This window comes from Choloepus didactylus, chromosome 17, assembly GCF_015220235.1.
Source record: "Choloepus didactylus isolate mChoDid1 chromosome 17, mChoDid1.pri, whole genome shotgun sequence".
NCBI classification, from domain to species: domain Eukaryota; kingdom Metazoa; phylum Chordata; class Mammalia; order Pilosa; family Megalonychidae; genus Choloepus; species Choloepus didactylus.
The window spans coordinates 20,819,271-20,844,107 of NC_051323.1; the positions used below are offsets into that span (position 1 = coordinate 20,819,271).

General features: G+C 38.2%; 1 protein-coding gene across 1 annotated transcript in view; it reads left to right on the forward strand.

Moving 5' to 3' along the window:
• The window catches only part of PAIP2B (poly(A) binding protein interacting protein 2B), a 61,461-nt gene that overhangs the window by 11,035 nt on the left and 25,589 nt on the right, over positions 1 to 24,837 (forward strand). The window contains exon 2 of the mRNA XM_037807050.1: positions 21,661 to 21,809. Coding sequence (XP_037662978.1) covers positions 21,672 to 21,809 — 138 coding nt within the window. The 5' untranslated portion in view covers positions 21,661 to 21,671. The remainder of the gene's footprint in view (positions 1 to 21,660; positions 21,810 to 24,837) is intronic.

Sequence of the window (24,837 nt, forward strand, 5' to 3'; positions counted from 1 at the left end):
CAAGTGCAGCAAATGCCACGAGGCCAAAAACAACAGAAAATTATAAAGCATATGAAAAAACCAGACGATATGGATAACCCAAGCCCAAGCACCCAAATCAAAAGACCAGAAGAGACACAGCACCTAGAGCAGCTACTCAAAGAACTAAAGATGAACAATGAGACCATAGTACGGGAGATAAAGGAAATCAAGAAGACCCTAGAAGAGCATAAAGAAGACATTGCAAGACTAAATAAAAAAATAGATGATCTTATGGAAATTAAAGAAACTGTTGACGAAATTAAAAAGATTCTGGACACTCATAGTACAAGACTAGAGGAAGTTGAACAACTAATCAGTGACCTGGAAGATGACAGAATGGAAAATGAAAGCATAAAAGAAAGAATGGGGAAAAAAATTGAAAAAACTCGAAATGGACCTCAGGGATATGATAGATAATATGAAACGTCCAAATATAAGACTCATTGGTGTCCCAGAAGGGGAAGAAAAGGGTAAAGGTCTAGGAAGAGTATTCAAAGAAATTGTTGGGGAAAACTTCCCAAATCTTCTAAAAAACATAAATACACAAATCATAAATGCTCAGCGAACTCCAAATAGAATAAACCCAAATAAACCCACTCCAAGACATATACTGATCACACTATCAAACACAGAAGAGAAGGAGCAAGTTCTGAAAGCAGCAAGAGAAAAGCAATTCACCACATACAAAGGAAACAGCATAAGACTAAGTAGTGACTACTCAGCAGCCACCATGGAGGCCAGAAGGCAGTGGCACGATATATTTAAAATTCTGAGTGAGAAAAATTTCCAGCCAAGAATACTTTATCCAGCAAAGCTCTCCTTCAAATTTGAGGGAGAGCTTAAATTTTTCACAGACAAACAAATGCTGAGAGAATTTGCTAACAAGAGACCTGCCCTACTGGAGATCCTCAAGGGAGCCCTACAGACAGAGAAACAAAGAAAGGACAGAGAGACTTGCAGAAAGGTTCAGTACTAAAGAGATTCGGTATGGGTACAATAAAGGATATTAATAGACAGAGGGGAAAAATATGACAAACATAAACCAAAGGATAAGATGGCTGATTCAAGAAATGCCTTCACGGTTATAACGTTGAATGTAAATGGATTAAACTCCCCAATTAAAAGATATAGATTCGCAGAATGCATCAAAAAAAATGAACCATCAATATGTTGCATACAAGAGACTCATCTTAGACACAGGGACACAAAGAAACTGAAAGTGAAAGGATGGAAAAAAATATTTCATGCAAGCTACAGCCAAAAGAAAGCAGGTGTAGCAATATTAATCTCAGATAAAATAGACTTCAAATGCAGGGATGTTTTGAGAGACAAAGAAGGCCACTACGTACTAATAAAAGGGGCAATTCAGCAAGAAGAAATAACAATCGTAAATGTCTATGCACCCAACCAAGGTGCCACAAAATACATGAGAGAAACACTGGCAAAACTAAAGGAAGCAATTGATGTTTCCACAATAATTGTGGGAGACTTCAACACATCACTCTCTCCTATAGATAGATCAACCAGACAGAAGACCAATAAGGAAATTGAAAACCTAAACAATCTGATAAATGAATTAGATTTAACAGACATATACAGGACATTACATCCCAAATCACCAGGATATACATACTTTTCTAGTGCTCATGGAACTTTCTCCAGAATAGATCATATGCTGGGACATAAAACAAGCCTCAATAAATTTAAAAAGATTGAAATTATTCAAAGCACATTCTCTGACCACAATGGAATACAATTAGAAGTCAATAACCATCAGAGACTTAGAAAATTCACAAATACCTGGAGGTTAAACAACACACTCCTAAACAATCAAGTGGGTTAAAGAAGAAATAGCAAGAGAAATTGCTAAATATATAGAGACGAATGAAAATGAGAACACAACATACCAAAACCTATGGGATGCAGCAAAAGCAGTGCTAAGGGGGAAATTTATAGCACTAAACGCATATATTAAAAAGGAAGAAAGAGCCAAAATCAAAGAACTAATGGATCAACTGAAGAAGCTAGAAAATGAACAGCAAACCAATCCTAAACCAAGTACAAGAAAAGAAATAACAAGGATTAAAGCAGAAATAAATGACATAGAGAACAAAAAACAATAGAGAGGATAAATATCACCAAAAGTTGGTTCTTTGAGAAGATCAACAAGATTGACAAGCCCCTAGCTAGACTGACAAAATCAAAAAGAGAGAAGACCCATATAAACAAAATAATGAATGAAAAAGGTGACATAACTGCAGATCCTGAAGAAATTAAAAAAATTATAAGAGGATACTATGAACAACTGTATGGCAACAAACTGGAGAATGTAGAGGAAATGGACAATTTCCTGGAAACATATGAACAACCTAGACTGACCAGAGAAGAAATAGAAGACCTCAACCAACTCATCACAAGCAAAGAGATCCAATCAGTCATCAAAAATCTTCCCACAAATAAATGCCCAGGGCCAGATGGCTTCACAGGGGAATTCTGCCAAACTTTCCAGAAAGAACTGACACCAATCTTACTCAAACTCTTTCAAAACATTGAAAAAAATGGAACACTACCTAACTCATTTTATGAAGCTAACATCAATCTAATACCAAAACCAGGCAAAGATGCTACAAAAAAGGAAAACTACCGGCCAATCTCCCTAATGAATATAGATGCAAAAATCCTCAACAAAATACTTGCAAATCGAATCCAAAGACACATTAAAAAAATCATACACCATGACCAAGTGGGGTTCATTCCAGGCATGCAAGGATGGTTCAACATAAGAAAATCAATCAATGTATTACAACACATTAACAACTCGAAAGGGAAAAATCAATTGATCATCTCAATAGATGCTGAAAAAGCATTTGACAAAATCCAACATCCCTTCTTGATAAAAACACTTCAAAAGGTAGGAATTGAAGGAAACTTCCTCAACATGATAAAGAGCATATATGAAAAACCCACAGCCAGCATAGCACTCAATGGTGAGAGACTGAAAGCCTTCCCTCTAAGATCAGGAACAAGACAAGGATGCCCGCTGTCACCACTGTTATTCAACATTGTGCTGGAAGTGCTAGCCAGGGCAATCCGGCAAGACAAAGAAATAAAAGGCATCCAAATTGGAAAAGAAGAAGTAAAACTGTCATTGTTTGCAGATGATATGATCTTATATCTAGAAAACCCTGAGAAATCGAACGATACACCTACTAGAGCTAATAAACAAATTTAGCAAAGTAGCGGGATACAAGATTAATGCACATAAGTCAGTAATGTTTCTATATGCTAGAAATGAACAAACTGAAGAGACACTCAAGAAAAAGATACCATTTTCAATAGCAACTAAAAAAATCAAGTACCTAGGAATAAACTTAACCAAAGATGTAAAAGACCTATACAAAGAAAACTACATAACTCTACTAAAAGAAATAGAAGGGGACCTTAAAAGATGGAAAAATATTCCATGTTCATGGATAGGAAGGCTAAATGTCATTAAGATGTCAATTCTACCCAAACTCATCTACAGATTCAATGCAATCCCAATCAAAATTCCAACAACCTACTTTGCAGATTTGGAAAAGCTAGTTATCAAATTTATTTGGAAAGGAAGATGCCTCGAATTGCTAAAGACACTCTAAAAAAGAAAAACGAAGTGGGAGGACTTACACTCCCTGACTTTGAAGCTTATTATAAAGCCACAGTTGCCAAAACAGCATGGTACTGGCACAAAGATAGACATATAGATCAATGGAATCAAATTGAGAATTCAGAGAGAGACCCTCAGATCTATGGCCGACTGATCTTTGATAAGGCCCCCAAAGTCACTGAACTGAGCCATAATGGTCTTTTCAACAAATTGGGCTGGGAGAGTTGGATATCCATATCCAAAAGAATGAAAGAGGACCCCTACCTCACCCCCTACACAAAAATTAACTCAAAATGGACCAAAGATCTCAATATAAAAGAAAGTACCATAAAACTCCTAGAAGATAATGTAGGAAAACATCTTCAAGACCTTGTATTAGGCGGCCACTTCCTAGACTTTACACCCAAAGCACAAGCAACAAAAGAGAAAATAGATAAATGGAAACTCCTCAAGGTTAGAAGTTTCTGCACCTCAAAGGAATTTCTCAAAAAGGTAAAGAGGCAGCCAACTCAATGGGAAAAAATTTTTGGAAACCATGTATCTGACAAAAGACTGATATCTTGCATATATAAAGAAATCCTACAACTCAATGACAATAGTAGAGACGGCCCAATTATAAAATGGGCAAAAGATATGAAAAGACAGTTCTCTGAAGAGGAAATACAAATGGCCAAGAAACACATGAAAAAATGTTCAGCTTCACTAGCTATTAGAGAGATGCTAATTAAAACCACAATGGGATACAATCTAACACCGGTTAGAATGGCTGCCATTAAACAAACGGGAAACTACAAATGCTGGAGGGGATGTGGAGAAATTGGAACTCTTATTCATTGTTGGTGGGACTGTATAATGGTTCAGCCACTCTGGAAGTCAGTCTGGCAGTTCCTTAGAAAACTAGATATAGAGCTACCATTCGATCCAGCGATTGCACTTCTCAGTATATACCCGGAAGATCGGAAAGCAGTGACACGAACAGATATCTGCACGCCAATGTTCATAGCAGCATTATTCACAATTGCCAAGAGATGGAAACAACCCAAATGTCCTTCAACAGATGAGTGGTTAAATAAAATGTGGTATATACACACGATGGAATACTACGTGGCAGTAAGAAGGAACGATCTGGTGAAACATATGACAACATGGATGAACCTTGAAGACATAATACTGAGCGAAATAAGCCAGGCACAAAAACAGAAATATTATATGCTACCACTAATGTGAACTTTGAAAAATGTAAAACAAATGGTTTATAATGTAGAATGTAGGAGAACTAGCAGTAGAGAGCAATTAAGGAAGGGGGAACAATAATCCAAGAAGAACAGATAAGCTATTTAACGTTCTGGGGATGCCCAGGAATGACTATGGTCTGTTAATTTCTGATGGATATAGTAGGAACAAGTTCACAGAAATGTTGCTATATTAGGTAACTTTCTTGGGGTAAAGTAGGAACATATTGGAAGTTAAGCAGTTATCTTAGGTTAGTTGTCTTTTTCTTACTCCCTTGTTATGGTCTCTTTAAAATGTTCTTTTATTGTATGTTTGTTTTCTTTTTAACTTTTTTTTCATACAGTTGATTTAAAAAAGAAGGGAAAGTTAAAAAAAAAAAAATAAGGAAAAAAAAAAGATGCAGTGCCCCCTTGAGGAGCCTGTGGAGAATGCAGGGGTATTCGCCTACCCCACCTCCATGGTTGCTAACATGACCACAGACATAGGGGACTGGTGGTTTGATGGGTTGAGCCCTCTACCACAGGTTTTACCCTTGGGAAGACGGTTGCTGCAAAGGAGAGGCTAGGCCTCCCTATGGTTGTGCCTAAGAGCCTCCTCCCGAATGCCTCTTTGTTGCTCAGATGTGGCCCTGTCTCTCTAGCTAAGCCAACTTGAAAGGTGAAATCACTGCCCTCCCCCCTACGTGGGATCAGACACCCAGGGGAGTGAATCTCCCTGGCAACGTGGAATATGACTCCCAGGGAGGAATGTAGACCTGGCATCGTGGGACGGAGAACATCTTCTTGACCAAAAGGGGGATGTGAAAGGAAATGAAATAAGCTTCAGTGGCAGAGAGAATCCAAAAGGAGCCGAGAGGTCACTCTGGTGGGCACTCTTACGCACACTTTAGACAACCCTTTTTAGGTTCTAAAGAATTGGGGTAGCTGGCGGTGGATACCTGAAACTATCAAACTACAACCCAGAACCCATGAATCTCGAAGACAGATGTATAAAAATGTAGCTTATGAGGGGTGACAAGGGGATTGGGAAAGCCATAAGGACCACACTTCACTTTGTCTAGTTTATGGATGGATGAGTAGAAAAATAGGGGAAGGAAACAAACAGACAAAGGTACCCAGTGTTCTTTTTTACTTCAATTGCTCTTTTTCACTCTAATTATTATTCTTGTTATTCTTGTGTGTGTGCTAATGAAGGTGTCAGGGGTTGATTTGGGTGATGAATGTACAACTATGTAATGGTACTGTGAACATTCGAAAGTATGATTTGTTTTGTATGACTGCGTGGTATATGAATATATCTCAATAAAATGAAGATTAAAAAAAAAAAAAAAAAAAAGACGTAATGCTGAGCAAAATAAGCCAGGCACAAAAAGAGAGATATTGTATGTCACCACTAATGTGAATTCTGTGAAAAATGTACAGTGTTTTATACTGTAGAATGTAGGGGACCTAGAGATACCAATTAGTGGAGGTGGAATGATAATCTAATAAGAACAGATAAACTATGGAGGGTAATCTCAATGTTATGGGAATGCTCAGGAATGATTATGGTTTGTAAACTTTCTTGGATATAGTAAGATCATGTTGGAAGCAATAGAGTTATTTTAGGTTTTTTTTTTCTCTTATTCCTTTGTTTTCTTAGGGGTTGTTAATTTTCTTGGGGTATGGTAGGAACATGTTGGAAGCAATGTAGTTATTTTAGATTATTTGTTTTTCTTACTCCTCTGTTTGGACATGGTTTATTAATTTTCTTGGGGTATGGTAGGAACATATTGGAAGCAAAGTAGTTATTTTAGGTTTTTTGTTTTCCTTAATCCATTGCTTTGTTTGAAATGTTGTGGGGTTTTTTTGGTTGTTGTTTGCCTGTTTGTTTTTAATTTTTTGATAAACAAAGTTAAAAAATTGAAAAAAAATCAGTAGAAAAATGGGAGTAAAAACTAAATGACAAATAGGGTGGGATGGGGGGATGGTTTGGGTATTCTCTTTTCACTTTTATTTTTTATTCTTATTCTGATTCTTTCTGATGTAAGGAAAATGTTCAGAAATAGATTGTGGTGATGAACACATAACTATATGATCATACTGTGAGCAGTTGATTGTATACCATGGATGACTGTATGGTTTGTGAATATATTTCAATAAAACTGAATTAAAAAAAAATAATAGAGGGGTATATAGGGAAAAATATACCTATTGCAAACTATGTATTACAGTTAGTAGTATTTTAACATTCTTCCATCAACAATAACAAATATACTATACCAATATTGTGAGTCAATAATGGAGGTGGGGGGTTAGGGATATGGGAGGATTTGAGTTTTCTTTTTCATTTTTATTTCTTTTCTGGAGTAATGAAAATGTTCTAAAAATTGAAAAAAAATTAATTGTGATGAATGCATAGCTGTGTGGTGGTGTTATGAGCAATTGATTGTACACTTTGGATGACTGTATGGTATGTGAATAATCTCAATGAAATTGAACTTAAACACATTTCTGGCAAATGTTGAGATAATTATGTAGTTTTTTCCCCTTTGCTTGTTAATATGATAAAATATATATTTTTTATATTCCTTCATTTTAAAACACCTTTGGATTTTGGTACTGAACATAACTTGATCAAAGTGTTTTTGTTCGTTATAGTTGTAAAGAAATTGCTTGATTTTATTTACTCATGTTTTATTTGGAAGTAAGTGTTTATATCATAGAAATTGGTCTGTGGTTTTCTTTTGTGCTATTTTTGTTTGGTTTAATGTGTTGAACTACCTGTATAAAATAATTGGAAGACTCCCTTTCTTTGTGCTCAAACAGGTGCAAGAAAGCAGATGCCTTGTGGGCTATATGGTCTTTTCTTAAATGTAGTAATCTCAGGGGAAGTAAAGTTTAACATAATGATTTAGTGTAAGCAGGAGCAGAACAGAATGTAATTATCTAGTGAGATCTTGCTTTTAGTTGGCAGTGGCGTTCTTTTTACTACTGAGGCTGTGGTGCAGGTGCTGAGGTATTACACTCACTGTCTGAGGGTTTATAGGAACTTTATTCTGATTTTAAACAGATAAAACTGCTTAGTTCAGCAGCCTTACAGATATACAGTATGTGTCTGTTCTAGTTTGCTAATGCTGCAGAATGCAAAACACCAGAGATGGATAGGCTTTTATAAAACAGAGGTTTATTTCGCTACACAGTTACAGTCTTAAGGCCACAAAACGTCCAAGGTAACACCTCAGCAATCGGGTACCTTCACCGGAGGATGGCCAATGGCGTCTGCTAAACCTCTGCTAGCTAGGAAGGCAGCTGGCGTCTGCTCCAAAACTCTGGCCTCAAAACGGCTTTCTCCCAGGAAGTTCCTCTCCAGCAAGCTTGCTCCTCTTCAAAACATCACTCCCAACTGCACTCAGTTTCCTCCCCCCACCTCCCCGCCCGGTGCACTCAGTTTCCTCCCCCCACCTCCCCGCCCCGAGTCAGCTCATTTATATAGCCCCACTGATCAAGGCCCACCCCCGAATGGGTGGGGCCACGCCTCCATGGGAACAGCTCATCAGAATCATTGCCCACAGCTGGGTGGGGCACAGTCCAAGCAAATCCAACCATCACCAAAACGCCTGCCCCACAAGATTACAAAGACAATGGCATTTGGGGGACACAATACATTCAGACCGGCACAGTGTCTATCAGGGCTCTGCTTTATTCCTGCTGAAATCAGGAAGTAGTGCAGTAAAATTTTGCCTGGCTAGACACCTTGGAAGTATAAAGGTGAAAAAAATCCTGAACTTTAAACTCCCCACTGAATTCCGTTCTAAAATATAGCAAATTATTCCACTTCTCTTCTCTAGGATAAGTCTGGTATTTTCAGACCCAGTTGATATTTTATTACTGAACTCCTAGTATGTCTGAGACACACCTTTATGAAGATCCTTTTTCTGAACTTTATATGTAAGAGGATGTAAAAGATGTTGTAGATCAGGCTGGATGGGAACTACCCCTCTCCCTGTAAGTATGCTTTTCAGACTCAATCTCTGATTGTGGCTTGTTTTCTTGTTATTTAGTTCTTCAAATAAAACATATTCACTTGAGGTGGGAACTGTGAGGAGATTGTCCTTTAAGTGGATGTCTTTATTTCACACTATCCCTGGTTTGGACCGACAGAAGGAAACACAGTTTTCTACTAGCTGTTATGTTTGTAGTTCTTAAACTTGAGCCTGCTGCAGAATACCTGGAGGGCTTGTTACAACACAAATTGCTGAGCCCCGCCCTGAGTTTCTGATTCAGCAGGTTTGGCATGGAGCCTGAGAATTTGTATTTCTATCAGTTTTCCATGTGTTGCTGTTTGGGGGGCTATATTTTGAGAATCACTGCTGCATACTAACAGTAGATTCTAGAAATCTGGTCCTAGAGGAGAACTTAATTTAGTCCAGGAGTGTAAGAAGTGCAGAGGCTATGAAGCAAATCATGAAAGATTCTACCCTCCATTACCAGCATAGCATTGAGTTCACGTGAGAGCAATACAGAGGACTATAACACAATTCTTGTTTCGTGAGTGAAGTCCTTGCAAGGAGGGAATCTTCTACTTTGTGAAATTTTAGAACAGGTGTCAAGTGAGAGAAATTCCTTTTCATTTGCAGGACTTACAGACCAGGAGATTCTAATCAAATGGGACTTAGTGATAAACTCCATAACATAGAGTTTTTTCATGTCTCCCCCATGTAGCATTTAGCCTTGCCTAAGAAGGACTCAGTAATTTTTTTAACTGGTGAAGGACTTTGAGTGCTTACTAAATTCAGTGTTTTATGTGTTTCTTATGGTATTAGGCATGTTTATTCTGAATTTTTTTTTAAACAGTAATTAAGGGAATAAGAGAAACTTTTTCCAAAACAAACTTTCTCATTGGAATTCTTTTATCTTACTGGAGTATTGGAAATATAATCTGCTTCATAAAACATCAAATGTGCTGTGAATTTCCATTTTCTTAGTGATTGGTCATTACATTGAGTTAATAACTAGTAACTCTTGTCATCCCTCTGAAGATGAAAAATAAAGGTAAAATTCATAAATGTGACATAGAAGCTGGATACTGGAGGCAGCTGTAAAGGAATATTTAAGAATACACACGTACACGTATATATTTAAATCATTGTTATTATTTTGGTAAAAGACAAAGATACCTGTGTTGAATTTAGGTGTCATATATAGAAGTCTTTGGATTAAAGAGAAAGAAACTCCGGAGACCACACCTTGTTGTAGAGGAGTTTTGCTGCAGCAGGTTTTTCTTGCCTGTCAACTCTCTAATTTCCATTGTTCCACTGCTAATAGGCTCAGCTTTTGAGTTGACCAGCTGGTCCAGTATAGACTGTTGGAGGAATAACTGGTAACACAAACAGTGGGTGGGGCAGGTTCCCTATTGGAAGCATTGCTGTTTTGGTCCCCCAGCTGCTCAGGGAAGAAGGGATTAAGGAAAAGTATGGTAGAACTATATCCTACAGACTAGACCAGTGGTTCCTAACCCTGGCTACATCAAAAACAACCCAAGAGCTTTAAAATATATATATAGAGAGAGATAGATTTGGGGGCCTCACCTCCATACCTTCTGAATCATTATCTCCTAGGTTGAAGCCTTGGGGTCTGTATTTTTAACAACTTAGGCAGCTTCCTGGGCTTTGTGCCTCAGACCAAACCGTGCTGGTCCTAGGTGAATCCTTAACAGCCTTACACTCTGGTGATACAAGAAAAATAAGGACCACATGTTTTTTTTTTTAATGTTCTTTTTTTTGTTAGAGAAGTTGTAGGTTTATAGAAAAATCATGCATAAATATAGAGTTCCCGTATACCACCCTATTATTAACACCTTGCATTAGTGGACAAAGTGTATTTGATAAAGTTAAACTTACTCAATTTAAACAGCTGTGTCCTTTGCATTGAAATTTGGACCTTGCTGCATTTTTTTGGTGTTAAGATGTCCTTCTATAAAATTAGGTTGAAAAGGATATTTTACCATCATTACTTGGTTTAAAAAAAGTAATCCTGTGTTGTCCTGCTGAAGACTGAGTAACTATGATCTAATCGTTGGAAATTATTTTTTATGCATTTTTTTATTATGAACTTTAACATATATACCTAACAGTGGTAACTTTCAAAGTATGATTTAACAAATAGCTGGAGAGCAAATTTCAAAGAATGTTATGGGTTACAGTTCCACAATTTCAGTTATTTCCATTATTGTAAAACAAAACATACATACAGAAAGGTGTTAATTTTCAAAGTACAGCTCAATAAGCAGTTATATCGGTAATTTAAAAAAATGTTATAGATTACAGTTTCACAGTTTCATTTCTTTCCTTATTGTGAAATGTAGGATATATACAAAAAGGTGTTAACTTTCAAAGCACAATTCAATGAATAGCTATAGAGAAAATTTCAAAAAATGTTATAGGTTACAGTTCCACTTCAGTTATTTCCTTCTAGCTATTCTAATACCCTAGCATCTAAAAATTATATATATATATTTATATTTATATTTGTATTTATATAAAGTTTCAGTATTCGTAATCCTTTGTTAAATTCTTTCTTGTCTTTTGCTACCCCTTCCTCTTGTTTAATCACTTTCTTGATCTTCAGTGGTGTCTAGGCAGTGAGCACCCTAACTTGTTCATATTGAAAGGAGGTGTCAACAGTATGGGGAAGGGGACTGCATCTGATTGTTGTTCTTAAAGAGGCTCTTGCCTCTGGGTTTTAAGACTTGTCTGGCATAGGAACACTCTGGTGGATTTAAGTTTCTGAGATAAAACTTAGTGAATGAATCTTCTATAGAATCTCACAGAGGAACCTAGATATTTTGGGACTACTTTTGGTAAGGGCATGGCATACTGTGGCCATTTGAGATGTCTACCTTGCATAAGAGAAACCTCCAGGATAGCCTCTCGACTCTATTTGGGATCTCTCAGCCACTGTGACCTCAGCTTGTTATTCTTTTTCCCTCTTTTGGTCAAGTAGGCATTTTCAGTCCCTTGCTGCCAGAGCCAGACTCAGGCTCACTCCTGGGAGTCGTGTCCTGGAGTCGTGTCCCACATCGCCAGGGAGTCATGTCCCATGTGGGGAGGAGGTTAATGAATTTATTTGCTGAGTTGGGCTTAGAGAGAGAAAGGCCACATCTGAGCAACAAAAGAGGTTCTCTGGAGGTGCCTCCTAGGCATAATTATAGGAAGGCTTAGCCTCCCATTTACAGCCCTCAGTTTTACAAGAGCAAGCCTCAAGATGGAGGGCCTGATTTATTAAGTAGGGGGTTCCTAATTTCACGTAACATATATTCTGTCCTGAGATAAACAATCAGTTTCTCACATTATCTTCACTTAGTTGTACAATCACCTTCACTCTCAATTTTAAACAATTATCATAACATAAAACATCCCAGAGCTCTTATCAGCCACTAATTATTCATCCCTAGTATTTGTGTAATGCAGATAAGATATTCCTTTTAAATATAATCTATAATATATAATAGGTGTACATTGGAGTACAGGTCCATAATTCCTTATCTAAAACTGTTGGGTCCAGATGAGTTTCAGAATTTTAGAAATTTTTAAAATTTCAGAATTTTTCAGATTTTAGAAAGATGCTTTTTCTGTATGTTATGTAATGCTCCTCAAGGGTCGAGAACAGCAACCTTTGTCACACGTTAATATTTCTGAGCAAAACAAGAGTATTTACACTAGTAAAGGCTATACATAGTTTTCTATCCATTCAGGCCATGTTTTGACACCACATTTACTTTTTAGAGATTTTTGGATTTTAGAATTGTGGATAAGGGATTGCAGATATCTATCTGGGTGTCTGCTTTCTCATCCTAAGAGTGCCAGCAAGCTTCAAGGTAAACCGAGCTTTATGTGTTTGTGGTAAGGAGTCAAATTTATTTTTATTTAAACACACTAGCATGTGGTGTGACCTTGTTTGTCTTTTCCGTCCAAAGAACTCGGTCCTTTTGTTGAATACCATTTTCCTTCAGCCTGGTTCCCTACCCCCATTTGCAGTATTTTAGAAAAATCAGAGTTTTACATGACAGCCTTTCTGGAATCAAGTGGGAAGTATGAGACTGTAGGTTGGCTCGGAGCAGGACTTTGGAGTCCAAAAGACATATGCTTAAGCCCCAGTTCTGACATTTGCTGGGTTTTACTCTTGGCAAGGTATTTAATGTCTGAACAGCTGGGAAGTCATCTGAAAAACCAGGATAATAACAGAACCTACCTCATGGTATTGTTGCGAAGATAAAAAGAGAGACTATTAGTGAAGTGGTTCGAAAAATGTTTATTTTATTTTAGTCTCTTCCTCATATATTTGGGTAGATTGCTTCCTGTGTGTAAACTCTAGGTCTGGGGACACTTGCCTCAAACGACTTTCCCAATTCATAACCTACTCCAGTTCCATCCTTGCAACTCAGACATAAAATCCTGCTTCTTTTCTGGTCTGCATGCCAGAAACCCAGAGCCTCCTAAGCTTTATATGGGCTTTACTAAAAAGTGAAGGTCTTGGCAGGGAGGCCATATTATATATTGTGAGGCCTTTCACTATGTGAAATGTACCACAATTAAGTTTTTCTTCTCTCTGTTCCAACACCATGCTCCATTAGCAAGGGAATGTTCCCTTTTCTTCCACGAAACAGTTATGCCCTACACTGGTCCCTCAAAGACTCACCTTGTACCCCAAATTAATTTTCAAGGAGTATTCCCACCCAAAATGGTACCCTTCCTGAAAAGACTTCTAATGAATTAAGTTTTCTCTACCTCATTGCATGTTTTTAGGCCTCTTGGCTCTTCTCTTCCCTCTTTGCTATGGCGAAAGATCCTCTTTTTTTTCCAGAAACATATTAAATAAAATGAGCCTGTGGTCTTTTTTTGGTGATTTTTGTTGGGAATCATGGTATGCATTTCTTCCAGTTTAAATGATTCTCTTGTTTGGTAGGACACCAGTCTGGGAGTTGCTCATGTAGGATTAGTGTAATTAGGATTTAGAGTCCTCCACAGGTACTTTGCTATTGTTTGGAGGAATTGGTCTTAGTCTCTTTGCTATACATCAGAATTACCTGTAGCACTTAAGCAAAAATACAGATGTTGGGCCTTTGCTCAGACCCACCAAATCAGAATGTCTGAAAGGTGCAGTTGAGAAGAAGCTCCCTGGTGATTCTGATGTACTCCAAAGATTGAAAACCACTGAATTAGAATATGCTTTCTCACCACTTACTAAATGCATTCTTAATCCTATTTGAGTATGTGTCTGTTTTGTTTCTTGGCTCTGTTCCAGGAACCGTGCCGTCTCCATAATTAAGTTCCACAGTATTCCCCATGGGTCTGTATCCAGATTTTTAGATTTCATTTCATCAGTGGGCAAATTTGTACGTTGGGATAGGACACATTTTAAACAATAGTAGAAGAGAGATTTGTTCTATTTATATTGTCCTTCTAATCTGGCAGTGGAGTTTAATTTAGAAGATGCTTCTATTTATAATTCAATTTTATTTTTAGCATATTTTACTATTAAGGAATCTTGTAAATGATTTTCCTCCTTTTTCTGACTTTCTTGTCAGCTAGTAAGAGTTTTTGAAAGCTTTTTGTCACCTAATCACAGATTAAGTTCAGTTTTCTGTGTTCTTAAGTCACTGACGTTTTATTTGCAAGCTCATTTCTTGGATCAAATGGAAGATAACTAGTGGAGCATTTGTGCATTGAAGTTGATATAGGAAAACTTAGCAGAGTGACTGCTTCCTTATTTTCTGTTAGTCAGTTCAGCCTCTGTGAACAAACGAAATGAAAATACGGGGAAAAAGATGATTCTAATGAGAGATACATATCCTACCTATCCTTCTCAGCCTACCCCCCCCAAAAAAAGCTGATCTATTCCCTCTGCCTGTTTTCCCCCTCTACCCCCACCAAATGATGGAGAAAATCTGATGGGTTTATTTACCTAGTAAAAGAAGACCTTATAAAACAAGAAAACAAATTATTTTAGTGCAAAGTATAACATGGAATACTAAAATATGTTCCTCGTTAATTTAAAAGGCTTTATAAAATTGTTTCTTGCATTGCTTATATAATATATATTTCAGCAAAAAAACTAGAAAAGGAAACAAAGTAAATTAGAATTTGGTAGGTTTATCCAGTGGCTGTTACAGTAGGGGACTTAATGGGGAACATAAACATTCTTGCCGTCTGGGAAGTGAAGTTTCCTGTCATGGATTAAAAATGTTTCATGTGTTTTATAATGAATGAAATCTCTCTCCCTATGCTCTTTTTCCCTCTTCTCTGATTTCATGCTCACTGTGTAACCATCTATTACTAATTAAGAATCTCCAGCATGTGTATTTTGAATCATGAGAATGTATTAACTACTAAAAAAAATAAAATAAATATCTCTTCTGCCTTCCAGGATTTGATGCTATCAATTATTTCCTCTTCTCTTTTATTTGTAGCCTCTCCCTCTCTATTGGACCCTTTCTAGGAACATTTAAACATGCCCTAGACTCTCCAGTCCTTAAAAATAAACAGTTTGCATGGACCTCCTCAACCTCCAATTTCTGTTCTTTCCTGTCCCTTCCCTTGGCAGCTGGTCTCCTTGCAAGAGTTATCTAATACTTGCCATCACCTATAATTCATTCTACCACCATTTGGCTTTCACCATTTGTCTCCATGGACACTGTTCTCACTGGGGTCATGAAAGACCTCTGTGATCTTAAATTCTGTGGACACTCCTCAGACTGCCTCTTACTTGACCTTTCCGCAGTCTCGACATTCCCATCTTACCAGGTGTCTTAATTTCCTGGGGCTGCTGTAATACTCCCTCTGGAGGCTCTATGGGCAAATCAGTTCCTTGCTTCTTCTAGCTGCTGGTGGCTGCTGGCATGCTGGCATTCCTTGGCTTGTGGTCACATCACTCCAGCCCCTGCTTCCACCGTCACATGGTTTCCTCTTCTGTCTGGCTCAAATCTTATCTGCCTTTCCCTTATAAGGACACTTGTCTTTGGTTTTGGTGCCCACCCAGATAATCCAGGATGATCTCCTCATCTCAAAGTCCTTAAATTGATTACATCTGCAAAGACACTTTTTCCAAATCAGGTAACGTTAACAGGTTCTGGTGATTAGGGCGCGGGCATATCTTTTGGGAGGGCTGCCATTCAACACACAACACTGGGATTCTGTCTTCCCTTGATTTCTGTGATGCATCACTTTTCTGGTTTCCTTAACTCTCTGTGTTCTCCTTCTCAGTCTTCTCTTCTACATCATCCTCTTCCTCTACCCAACTTTTAAACATGTTCACACACATCAGGCCTGGCTCTTGGACCATATTCTCATCTCATTTTGCCCTTTCTCCCTTGGAAATTGCTTCTAGTTCCATGACTTCAGTTACATTTATATAAACGACTACTCCAAATTTCTGTATTTAGCCAGATCTCTCCTGTTCTTCAATCATGTAGCCAACCTACTTAACATCACTAGGTGAGTGTTTGAAAGGCATTGAAATTTGACATTTCCAAAATAGAACTCATTCTCTTTCTTATCCCATCCCCCATCACTACCCAAGAAAAATCTGCCCTTCCTAGAGAGTTCCTCAGCTTAGTGAATGGTGTTACCATCTACCCAGTTGCCTGTGCCAGTTTTCTTTATTCCTCTCACCCTCTCACCACACTCAGTTCATCACAAAAATCCTTTGATATTACCTCCTAAAATAGCTTTGGAATCTGCCCACTTCTGTTCATCTTATTGCTATTATCTTTTCCAAGCACACATCATTTTTTCATCTGGATCAGAGCATCCGCTGCTCTGATTTCTCATTATCTGGTCTTCATTATCCACTCTTGGTCTCTTCAATCCATTTTCCATGTGGCAGCCTGAGTGATCTCAAATTATAAATGGAATCATGTCACTGTGCCTCTTAGAGCCTTTTTTAATGACTTCCATTGATTTTAGGATGAATCCAAAGTCCTTCATGTGAGCTCTTGATCCTTCATGATCTGGCTCCTCCTACTTACTTCGTCTCCCTTCCTTATCACTCTCCCACTGGCTCTTCTTTTACCCTCCCGTTATATGTGTATCTGCCTTTTTTTAGTTCCTGAAAGCTCATTCCTGCCTCTTGAGTCTGTAGGTGCTTTTCCCTTTCCTCCCTATTGGTAGCTAACTTACGGTCATCCTTCAGGTATTAATGAAAATGTTGCTTGCTAAGGGAAATCTTTCCTACCTGTCTCCCACTCTTGGACTAGATTGGGTCCCCTGTTGTTTTCTGATACCCCTTTATTTCACCTTTTGTAGCATGAATCATAACTATTATTTATTATTTGTTTTTCTCTCTCCTGAGAGAATTTAAGTACCACCAGGACAAGGACTGTGTACCCTGTCAAAATACCAGTCAAGCTCAGTGCCTAGCATAAATAGACACAGATATTAATGAATGAGTGGATCTAATGACCTGAGGTACTAAGATAAACTGAGAAAAGGGAAAACCTGAATCTAGTGGCAGCATATTTGAAGTGAAATCAATTTTAAAACTGTTACCCACAATATTTAGTTTAAAAAATGCTATTAACCAGACTGAGTGAAATTAAGAGAACTGCAGAAAAAAATACTGAGGACTAGTTTTTATGTCATCTGCTCAGTAGACTTTTTCCAGGTAATTCAGTTGAAAGCCCCAAGTATTCTTCACTGTTGAACTGTTATCATAGGCATAGTCCCAGTTTATAGCTTCTGAAAAACCTTATTTAAGTTCAAAGAACAGCTAGCTTTTATGATGAGCATGTTGGTTCTAAAAGTTGTAGGTATGCAAAGTTTTGAAATGATGAAGCATGTGTTCTAGAAAAATCCCAGATACATTTAAAATCCTGAGCTCTTTATGACTGGAAACAGAAGTCCCCATACCAAGCCAAATAAATTACACACATGCTGTTGACTGTGCATGGTAAAAGTGCCTAGATCAAATTCTTGCCTTAGCACCCCTGTTTGAACTATGAACAGAGCCATGTGCTTTCCCATCTTCAGCCAAAATGACAACTGTTATTTTCCATTTTCTTGAGAATTTTCAGTGTGTTTGTCATGTATATAAGAGGGATGGTGGGGATGGGAAAAGTAAGTTTCCAGTTCTTAGATTTTGTAATGTAGTATTGACACAGAAAAGACATAAATTTCTTTATCTACTGTTGACATATGATTATTGAGGGGATGCTTCTTAGGCAATGACCTACTTCAAACTCTACACATTTGTCTTTTTGACAGATAAAAGAATGTTGTGGCCACTGGTGGTCTATGTGAATACAGCTAGTTGTTAGTGTTTGTTGAGTACCTCTATTAGTTATCCACTAATATAACTAACAATTTACCCCCAAACTTAGCAGCTTAAAATAACAAATATATACTATCTCACAGTTTTTGTAGAATCCAGGAGCAGCTTAGCTGAGTGCCTTTGCCTCAGAACCTCTGGTGAACTTAGAGTCAAGCTGTCTCCTGGGGCTGCTGTCTCATCTGAAGGCTTGATTAGGGGAGATCGTACTTCTAAACTCACTTGCATGGTTGTTAGCAGGATTCACTCCTTGTTACATGGGTCTTTTTGTAGTGTAGCTGACAACATGGCAGCCATTCTGATTCTTGACCCTTCTTAGATAACCAAGCTTCCGCCTACCTCTGGAAGCTTTAGGGGTATTTTCTTTATCCTTTACACTAGACGTGCCTTGGTGAGGTTGAAGATAAAGTGAAATATTGAATGTGAAAGGATAAAGCAGGATGACTAGAGAAACATGGTGTTCCAGAGGGCAAGCATGTTGGAGGGTAAACTGAAGAAGAGCTTGAAGCAGAAAGAGATTGTTACATGAAACTCTGGAAGCAGAAAGGGCAGATAAGGGTGTCAATCCTGTCGGACCCGGGTGTCTTCCTCAAGTTGGAAGCATCCAAATACGTTACCAGCCCCAGAAAAATTTCCCCATTTCTGCCCAACTACCAAAGTCAAGGGGCATGTTAACTACACTTCACTTAACACCCAGTGGGCCCACAAACCAGCGTTGTCCTCAAACTAACCCAGCAACTCAGAAAGGTTGCTTAACCCCTCCATCTGGTACCTTCTTTGGTTTTGCTGTAGCACTATCTGGGTGGTTTTTTAAAGTGTGAAGTGTGACTCAAGTCAGGTCATGTATGTGAAAGTGTTTTATAAACAGTTAAACTCTATACAGATTAAGTTGTTGAGTTGCTGCTGTTTGGAGAAACCAGTCTTGGCAGTTGTGTGGAAAACATAGGTGGAGAGGTGTAAAATACAAATCAACACTGTTTAACCTACCATGAGAGAAACACTTTCCTAGTATTTGTGACAATCCATTTCTCAGTGTTTTCAACTTTTCTAAAGTGTTAGAGTGTTAAGTACAGTAGTATCCTCATGTTAAGCTTATGGTAATTTTCCATTCCCTTCCTCATAAATGAGCGCACCCTGCAGTTGACTCTGTGCTCTGCCTTGCTCCTGAATTAGAAGGGTTATTCTGTTCCTTCTTCCTCTGCCTTCCCTTTTTCCTTACAACTGTGCACTAGGATTTATTTTTCTGGCAAAGGTAGTTATTTTTAAAAACTGAGCTCTGGTTCTCTGCAGATGATTTCTGTACTGATGAGATGAAATCACTGTGCTGGTTGTAAGCAACTGCCAAAATTAAGTCTTTAGAAATGTGGTACAGTAAAAACTGCTACCCAGCTAGGGTAAGGACCTTCGAGAGTCTGCATGCTTAGCAGTGTCCCACTTACTCATGCAGCGGCATTTAGAGCAGACTTGCTTCTGTCCTTGTTAAGCTGTAAATGGAAATGATAAAAAGAAAGAACTGGTTTCCTCCCTTCTCTAGCTTTATGGAATTATTATTATTATGAGCAGTATTTGGAATAGACATTGAATTCTTTTGTGTTTTTTTTTCCTAAAATATGTCATACAGATATATTTCATGCTAGGTACCCTATTTACTCCTACAGTGAATTAAATGGATCTCTTTCAGTGAAATTCTTTTTGAACTTTAAGTGAATTGTTTCCCACTTTTAAAGGAGTTAAGAAAAAAAATGTTTTAGTATACTTAGAGGCACAGAAGGACTTTTTCTTGAGTATTAACAAGATGGAAATGGGTGAGGAAGTAATTTCTTAAGGGAAACTTAAAGAAACCACAGGAGGGAGGCAAGGATGGAGTGGGGGTTGAAGGGAAATGGGATAGAGACCAGTGATGGCTAAAGCACAACTGATCCACAGTCATTTATGGAGTGCCAATATTGTGGCGCATTACAGAATGTGTAATATAAACCTTGATTCTGTTTTTCAGGAGTTGAGAACCTAGTTGAAAGGAGAAAAACTACGCATGTGAAGCAGAACAATTAATTACTATTAACACTGTACTCACTAGATATGATAACTTAGAGAAGGAAAGAAGTTGGTAAATATTGGAACAGGTTTTGAAGAATGGTTAAGATTTGAATAAAGAAGATAAAAAGGACACAGTCTAGATGATAGTGGAATATAATAAAATGGATTTGGAAGTTGAAGTAAATGATTTTTTTAAGTATATATGTACTTTAAACAGCCATACTTGCACATACACACACTCTCACAAAAAAGCCATGGACAGAAATTAAGACCAGCAAAAATCAGCATAGAAAATTAAGCATTATGACAAATATAATAAAAATTCTTACAAAAGATAAGAAAATATGTATATGTACCCTTATAGAAAAATGGGCAAGGTACTCAAACTGGAAAATTACAAATTAATAAATATAAAGGACCAGTAAACATATCTCCAGAAATCAAAGAATTAAAAATCAAATGTAAATGTAAACCATAAAATGCAAGTTTTCTCTTACAAGATTGACAATAGTTTAAAAAATATTAATACTCATGAATGTGGAGAAACAGGAAGTTACATGCTACTGGTGGGAATTTAAATTCTTAGGGCAGCATGGCAGTAAATCAAGAGCCTTAAAAAAATGAGTTTATGCTCTGTTCTAGCAGTTCTATTTCTAGGAGTTAGTCTAAGGAAATCAATAGAAAAGATGAACACAAGAAGTTCATGTAACCTTTATAATGCAGAAGCATTGGAAACACCCTACCAGACAATATGGCTGTATTAACACAGAAATGAGAAAAAGCAAATGATGGAGCATCATGTTACATGATCCTCTTACTGTAAGAACGGATACTGGGGGATATGTGTGTGTGTATATATCTATCTGTATACACAGGGGAATTCGGGAAGGTTATAGGCACCATATGATTAAATGTTCTTAATGCTGGGTAGGTGGGCAACTGGTGAGGTTTTTTTTTTTTTTCCTTTTTGCTTATCAATACAATGAGCATGTATTATTTTAAAAACATGTTTTAAAGAAAAACAGAGCTTGAGAATTAGAGTAAGAAGTCATTGTTTACAGTGTTCTTTAACAATGCATTTCCTCTCTACCGTTTTCAGCATTGTCATAATGATCTTGATTAGACTCTAGGACCTACAAGAATTTGAGATGGAGTGATTTCCCCCTAACTAGAAAGACTAAGCCCAGACAATTTTTTAAAATGTCTTTTTTCTTTTTTTTTAATAAGAATTTTGTATCTATACAGTTGATAACTGCAGGATATGGTTGGTTTTATAATAGTTACAGACCAGTTTTCTGTTCACCTATAGTTAAAATCTTTGACACAGAATGTAAGAAGCTTCTGGAAAATCTGGGTGTTGTAGATTTATGTCCCTTTGATCCTTGTATTCATTCCAACCTTCTTTTTGCTCCTGTTTAGGTTCTATCATAATGAATGGATCCAGTGTGACAAGTACATCACCCAGTGTAAAATCCAAAGAGGACCAGGGGGTAAATGGGCATGATGAGAAGGAAAACCCATTTGCAGAGTACATGTGGATGGAGAATGAAGAAGATTTCAACAGACAGGTAAACAAAGAAGTGGAAGCTAATAATATGCACGTACTCAACGTCTTTAGAATTTTACTGTCAGTCTGTTAAGAAAGAAGTGGGGAGGAGACTTTCAGGAAAGATGGCAGAGTAGGGAGCTCCAGGACTCAGTCCTCCCACCACAAAAACATTAAATAGGCAGAAACTGTCTGAAACAACTATTTTGAAACTCCAGAGGCCAGAAAAACACTGTACAGCAACCAGGGAAGAGCAGGTTAATTATGGTAAAGAACTGTAAATTGCCCTCTCCATGCACGGTGACTACTGGTGCCCAACTCCCACTCTTGTGGCAGGCCACCATGGGGTCCAGTCCATGGCTAGCTGCTGGCGACAGAAAGGGACGTAAAAATCCTCTTCCCCAAGAACAGTGGTGGACATAGCCAATCATTGGTCAGGGCTTTTGATTAGTGAATTTGGACTGCTGGTTCCCAGCTCTGAGGGTAGCCATTGTTTCAACCCTCCCCAGTCAGGGGCAGAGGCAGTGGAGATTTAAAGATGCAAGGCTTCTTCAGGACTGCAGGGGACAGTTAGCTGAAGGGCTGCATTTGCTGGGCAGGCCAGGAAACCTCAACTTCAGGAAACTGTTGGAGAAGCTTTTGAAGCCCTTCCCAATCTCCTCGCCACGGTGCTTTGAAGCCGGTCTGTGCCCCTTTGTGAGCCCCAGGCCCTGTTTTGGCTGGGAAAGACTGACTTGGGAAAGTCTTCTCCAGGGTAACCTTCCTCCCAGAATTTGTTCTCCAGGCAAAAGCAGCATGAGATAATGAAAGGAGTGTAAAAAACTATAGAAGCGGACAATGTGGGACAAAGGCCTGCCGAAGTCAAATACCTAAGAAAGAGAGGTCTGTCTCCTGGGAAACAGAGGGGACAACCGAAGTCCTGTAAATAGGGGAACACCAAAACAACTAATAAACAAAAGCCCAGGACAAGACAAAGGTCCAGAAAAACAGGGAAAACCTGCACATTGCATTCACCTTGGGCAGACCTTCCTGATAGGAGGGCTAAAGCTCAAGAAACTCTCTGTCTTATCACTGTCTGGTTACGGAACCAAGAAGTAGACATCCCAGGGAGTAAATCCCAGAGTTAACATTTTAAAATATTGAAATTTACAGTGTGTAACAAAAGAGTACAGGACAAACAAAGAAACAGGAAATGATGGTCCATCCAAAGGAAAAGGATAAAAATACAGAAAACACCAACGAAGAAGACGAGAATGTGAACATACTAAACAAAGCCTTTAAAAAAAAAGATCTGAAAAGTGCTCAAGGAGATGAAGGAATGTACAGAGAAAGAACTAAAGGATATTGGGAAAACAACGAATGAACAATATGAGAATCTAAGTAAAGAGATAGAAATTTTAAAAAGGAACCAAACGTAAAGGATGAAACTGACTGTGTTTTAAAACTTCAACTTGCATATGAGACCAAGGAAAGAGATATCTATTTGGTACAGGATCTAAATTTTCTAAACGGTACAACTCTACAGTCGATTTGTTCAAACACCACAATTGCATGGAACTTTGAATACGAAGTGAGATACGGTAGGTTAGTAGAGGCTGGAACAAAATAGTGACACATCCCAGAGTAATTTGGGCAGATAATAAAAAATGTATTTACAGCTTCCCCCTCCCCAGCCCCGAGGATCTGGGGGAAGGTGCAGATGTGTTGGACATCCTCACCTGGACTGGTGTTGATGTTGTCACAAACATTGGGACTGGCGGTTTGATGTGCTGAGCCCTCGATCATGGGACTTGCCCTTATGAAGCGCGTTACTGCAAAGGAGAGGCTAAACTTGCATATAGTTGTGCCTAAGAGTCTCCCCCTGAGTACCTCTTCGTTGCTCAGATGTGGCCCTCTCTCTCTCTAACTGAGCCATCTCGACAGGTGAACTCGCTGCCCTCCCCCCTACGTGGGACCTGACTCCCAGGGGTGTAAATCTCCCTGGCAATGCAGAATATGACTCCCAGGGATGAATGTGGACCCGGCATCATGGGACTGAGAGTATCTTCTTGACCAAAAGGGGGATGCAAAATGAGACGACATAGTTTCAGTGGCTGAGAGATTTCAAATGGAGTCGAGAGGTCGCTCTGGTGGACATTCTTATGCACTATATAGATAACACCTCTTAGGCTTTAATGTATTGGAATAGCTAGAAGTAAATACCTGAAACTACCAAACTCCAACCCAGCAGTCTGGACTCCTGAAGACAATTATATACTAATGTAGATTACAAGGGGTGACAGTGTGATTGTGAAGACCTTGTGGATCACACCCCCTTTATCTAGTGTATGGATGAGTAGAAAAATGGGGATAAAAACTAAAGGACAAATGGGGTGGAATGGGGGGATGATTTGGGAGTTCTTTTTTCACTTTTATTTTTTATTCTTGTTCTGGTTCTTTCTGATGTAAGGAAAATGTTCATAGATAGATTGTGGTGATGATCGCATAACTATGTTATCATACTGTGGACAGCGGATTGTATACCATGGATGATTGTATGGTGTGTGAATGTATTTCAATAAAACTGAATTTAATAAAAAAAAAAAAATCAAGGTAGTTAATAGACCATATATTTGACTATCTACTATAAGCAAAACCTTGGTTTGTAGAAATCAGAAAAAGAAAAAAAAAATGTTTTGTTAATAAAAAAAAAAAAAAAAAAAGGAACCAAACAGAACTAATGGAGTTGAAGAACACAATAATTGAAATGAAAAATGTCTGGGAGGGTTTCAAGAGCAGATTGGGGCTGGGAGAAGAAAGAATCAGTGAACTTGAAATGAGTCAGGCTGAGGAGCAGAAAGAAAAAAAGAAATAGTAAGAGTGAAAATAGCCTACGACAGCTGTGGGATACCATCAAGCACACCATTATACACATTATTGGAGTCCCAAAAGGAGAAGAAAGAGAAAAAGTGACAGAAGGAATAGTCAAAGAAATAATGGCAGAGAACTTCCCAAACTTAGGAAAAGACGTGAATATGCACATGCAAGAAGCTCAGAGAACATCGAACAGT